Source organism: Ailuropoda melanoleuca, chromosome 1 (genome assembly GCF_002007445.2).
Source record: "Ailuropoda melanoleuca isolate Jingjing chromosome 1, ASM200744v2, whole genome shotgun sequence".
Classification (NCBI taxonomy): Eukaryota; Metazoa; Chordata; class Mammalia; order Carnivora; family Ursidae; genus Ailuropoda; species Ailuropoda melanoleuca.
In genome coordinates this window covers 109076146-109080478 of record NC_048218.1, presented here as the reverse complement: position 1 = coordinate 109080478, position 4333 = coordinate 109076146, and the positions used below count along the sequence as shown (strand labels likewise).

The window sequence follows — 4333 nt, the reverse complement described above, 5'->3', positions numbered from 1 at the left end:
CCTGCACTGGGGGTCAGGCTGGGGCTAGGAGCAGCTTGGTTCCACTCACTCAGCTCCTCCTTCTCTTCATCTGTCTCCAGCTCAGTGTGGGGTTTCCTGGGTCTGGGAGGCCCGAAGTAATAGTCCACTGTGGGGAGGCAGAGCCCTGCTGAGGTGGCCCAGATGCTGTCCCCAGGGCCCCCTCTGCGAGCCGAGCCGGAGCTCCTGCATCCACAGGGGCCCGGCCGGCAGGACTGGGAAGGAGGGAGAGCATAAGGAGGAGGTGGGATCAGGGCCCTCCCCGTGAAGAATCCAGGTTGGCAGAGATGAGGAGGGAGGGTCTCCTGTTGGGGAGGCCTCCTAGGCACAGGTAGGATGAGCAGAGCCTGGGGAGTCACTAGCCTGGGGAAAGGTGGGCCACGGAGTCTGGGCAGGGAGTGGGGCAGGCATAGGACACACCTTGCGTGACACCTGACACCTGTGGCCTGGAGGGGGTGGTCTTGAGTGAGGGCTGAGCTGGGGCAAAAGGTCAGTGGGAGGGATTGGTGGGGACCTGGGGGCAGGGAAAGTGCAGGGCCCGGCTCAGGCCCACGGGGACACAGGCGCAAGAGGGAGAGGATAGTGGCTGCCCAGAAAGAGCTGGAGTCCTGTGCGTGATGCCAGGCAGAATGGGAGCAGGGGACGGAGAGTGAAGCCCACTAGGGTTCGGGAGGGACTGGCCCGAGGGAGGAGAGACGAGAGGGCTGCGAGCCCATGTGGGCACGGAGGGGCACAGGAGGGCCTGTGCCAAGGCAACTCCCACCAAAGCACCAGAAGCAAGGGGGTGGCAGGTCGGGGTCCCGGGCACTCACTGTCATCATAGTGGGGGATCACGTAGCCATCCCCGTAGTCAGGAGGCAGGGGCGGCGGCAGCGGCTTCAGAGGCGGCTCTGTGGAGGCAGGAGGCAGGGGTGGGCCCAGAGCCCCCGTGCTGGGCACCCCTCCCTCCCCCAGCTGTCCCCATCCTACCGATCCTCTCCTTGGGAGCCTCCGGCGCAGGCCCAGGCGGCTCGGCCTTCTCCTCCGGGCGCTCCGGCCAGACCCGCTCAGGCCTCCTCCTGCTGGGGGGTGGCCGGGGCTGCTTCTGGCGCCGGATGTACTCAACTGAGGGGAGGGCGGGCTCTGAGCCAGGGCAAGGCCCCCCCCAGAGGGCGGTGGGGCAGGGAGGGCAGGGCCTCTGGGTGGACCCACCATCGGTGGGCCCTGGGCCCAGGGGTCCGGATCCAGACAGGGGCAGTGGGCTCCTACTCACAGTCCTCGTAGTCCTCCCTCTCTATCTGGTCGTTGTAGTCCAGCGTGGGTGGCTCGGCCTCCTCCTCCGGCTCTGGGGGAAATGCTCAGGGCTGCCTTGTCGAAGACACTCACGGATGCCCCTCCCCAGGCCCACCCTAGAAAGCCAGCCAGCCCAAGGCCAGGTGGATATCGGCCACTCACCAGACTGGCTCTCCGGGTCAGTTTCTCCTCCTGGACCCACCCAAGGACTTGGGAGGGCCCCGCCTGCAACGCAAAGCCCACAAGCCGGTGGACAGGAAGCCCACCCTGACCACTGGTTGTATAGGGAGCCCCCCGCAAGACCTTGGCCCTGCCGACATCTCCCAAAGCCTGAGCTCAGTCCCAGGAGGCCGGGACCGCTCTGGCCTTCAGCACCCTGCTGGCATCTCCTGGGGCTAGAGAGCTGGAGGGCTTTCTGGGGAGCCCAGGCCCCAGCAGGAGGGCACCCCAACGGCTCAGGGCCCAACAACACACGGGAGGAGGGATCTGCGGGGGCCCGGGGGACAGATCCAGGACACTGGAGAGCAAACACCATCCACAAGGCTGCCAAGAGGCCCCTACCCAGAGGAGGCAGCCACCCCGAGGGAGCTCCAACCAATGGCTACGCGCCTGACAACAGCGAGCTTCCCGAGCCCACCCTCTCTGAGAGGCCCTCGGGATCTATCTGCAGGAGGCAGAGGCCTAGGGACCCCCTCTCCCTCCCAGTAGCCTAGCAGCTGAGAGTCCCACAGCCCCAGGATTGCCGATACACACCTCCCTCCTGCGGCAGCTCCTCGGGGCCGGGGCCGGGAGGCAGGGGCCGTGGCCACCACGGGGTTTCTGAGGGGGTCGGGGTGGGGGGCCTCTTCCCAGCCGAGGGCTTCTTGGTGGCCTTGGGTGGTTTCTCCTTGGGCTTCTTGGTGGCCTTGGGTGGTTTCTCCTTGGGCTTCTTGGTGGCCTTGGGTGGCTTCTCCTTGGGTTTCTTGGTGGCCTTAGGAGGCTTCTCCTTGGGTTTCTTGGGTGGCTTAAGGGACCCCTCCAGGGGTTGCTTGGTCGCCTTGAGGCCTTTGTCCTTCTTCCCTTTCTTCCCTTTGTCCTTGGCCTTTTCCACAGGTGCTGTCACAAATGCAGGTGTAAGTCAAACCAACGGAGACTTCACTCCATACCTCATGTGGCCGCCCCAAGGTGACCACAACCCCAGGCACAGCGGCTCCTGCGGGTCCTGTGTTTCTTGGATTGGGAAACCGAGAGGTTAAGTCACTTGCCCTCGTGGCAGAGCTGGGATCGGAACCCAGGCTTTCTGTCTGCAGCTCTCTGCCGCCAACACCACAGCTTGGCCCAGGGAGCAAGCCCTCACCCTCCCACCTGCCAAAACTCAACAGAGGCCCCTCAGCATCCCCTTCTTCCCCACATGTCCACTCAGCTGATCAGGGAGCGTTATCCTGTGCTGGGCATGGAACGGGCAGAGAGGTGACTGAGCCATCCAGACTGGGGGAGTGCCCGGTGGAAAGGGGAAGGAGGTCTCATCCCTGCCAACTGCCACACAAAGTCAAGGGCCTGGGCCTGGGACCTCCCTGCAGGGGCAAGAAAAGCTTCAAAGAAAAGGGTCACTCATGTCTGTTTCAAAAAGTAAGGGGTCTGGGGTGGGTTGGCAGCTCTAACCAAGAGGGGGTCCTGGGGCCACACAGAGGATGGGGGGGCTCCCCCCCAGGCACCCAGCTGCTCAGCCCTCTCAGAGACTGGGGGAGGAAGCAGGAGCAGGGCATGGGGCAGTCTGTGGGAGTCCCCCAGGCCCCTGAACAAGTGCGTTGGAGAATGTGATGGGGGTGGTGGCCGGAGGCCTAAACACAGAAAAATTTACAGAATGCACACAATCAGGAGAAACAGGGCTGCCACAGCGGCATCCAGGAGGCCAGGACAGTAAGCCTGGAATGGGGAGTAGAGGTGGGGGGGGGAGGCCATGTTGGGTCCTAGGACCCGCCCCCCCAAGGGGTGGGGAAGGAGCCAGGAATGATCTAGAAGAGGACGCAGGGGAGGGGCCGCTGACCTCAGGAATGATGGATGGTGCTTTGGAGTCTCCTGGGAGAGAGAGATCAACAGGACCCTTGCCCCCCTGCAGAAAGTCACCACACACAGCTGAGATTTACTGACAACTGATTATGTAAGAAGCCCTGGGCCGAGTGCCCTGTGATGCACCCCCACAGTGAAGCCCCGAGCCATGGAGACCGTGCTGCCCACTGCTCCTGGTAGCCCCCTCACCTGCCTCTGCGCTCTTGGAACAGGAGGCCGAGCAGAAGGGTGCTGGGGAGCCCTCCCAAGGAAGGTTTGAGGCTGGGACTCTGGGGGTGGCGTGGGCACAGCCAGGGTGTGCCACACACAGGCCCCATGAAGACATTAGGGCAGCTCACAGGACAGACCTGGGGAGGGGGCAGCAAAGTCTCCAGGTGGCTCAATGCTCATCCTTCTGGGGGGCAGAGAGGGGCTGGGGGTGAGGGACCAGGAGGGCCCAAACCTCCGCTGCAGACCTGCTGGATGTGCGTCCATGCCGAGGGCTACGAGCCAGCACTGACCTCTGTCTGGAGCAGGGTCCTGCCAGACATCTGGGCTCTCTTGTGCCTCACAGAGCAGACTGGACAGCGGCCAAACCCCTGCCAGGGCCTGCCATTGTCACCTGAGATGCGGGGCACCCCGAGGTCCCCCATTGCACGGTGGGCCACCCCCCCCCCGAGCACGGCGCCCCTGGGGATCTTACCCTCTTTGGCCACCGCCGGGCGCGCCCCAGGCTTGCCCCCCGTCTGGGCTTTGCGGGCGCGCAGGGTGGGCTCGAGGGGCGGCGGCGCCTCCAGGTCGTCCTCCCGGGTCTCGGGCTCCAGCTCCGACAGGAAACCCTCGAGGAACTCCTCGATCTCGTCGTCGGTCAGCACCGTCTGCGGGCGCCCCCCGGGGCACAGCGCCAGCAGCGCCAGGAGGCAGCCAAGCAGGGGCGCCCCGCGCACGGCCGCCATGGCCCGGGCTCGCGTGGGGGGCAGGGGCGCGGGGGCCCCGGGGACGAGGGGCGGGGGAA

General features: G+C 65.3%; 1 protein-coding gene across 1 annotated transcript in view; it reads right to left on the bottom strand.

Annotated features, from left to right (window-relative positions):
* AEBP1 (AE binding protein 1) overlaps positions 1–4326 on the bottom strand; it is a 4645-nt gene extending 319 nt beyond the window's left edge. The window contains exons 1-7 of the mRNA XM_034639755.1: positions 4022–4326; positions 2044–2385; positions 1453–1515; positions 1271–1342; positions 988–1122; positions 831–908; positions 8–127 (exon numbers count right to left, since the gene is read on the bottom strand). Of these exons, the coding sequence (XP_034495646.1) occupies positions 8–127; positions 831–908; positions 988–1122; positions 1271–1342; positions 1453–1515; positions 2044–2385; positions 4022–4274 (1063 nt within the window). The 5' untranslated portion in view covers positions 4275–4326. The remainder of the gene's footprint in view (positions 1–7; positions 128–830; positions 909–987; positions 1123–1270; positions 1343–1452; positions 1516–2043; positions 2386–4021) is intronic.
* Positions 4327–4333: the final 7 nt, after the last annotated feature.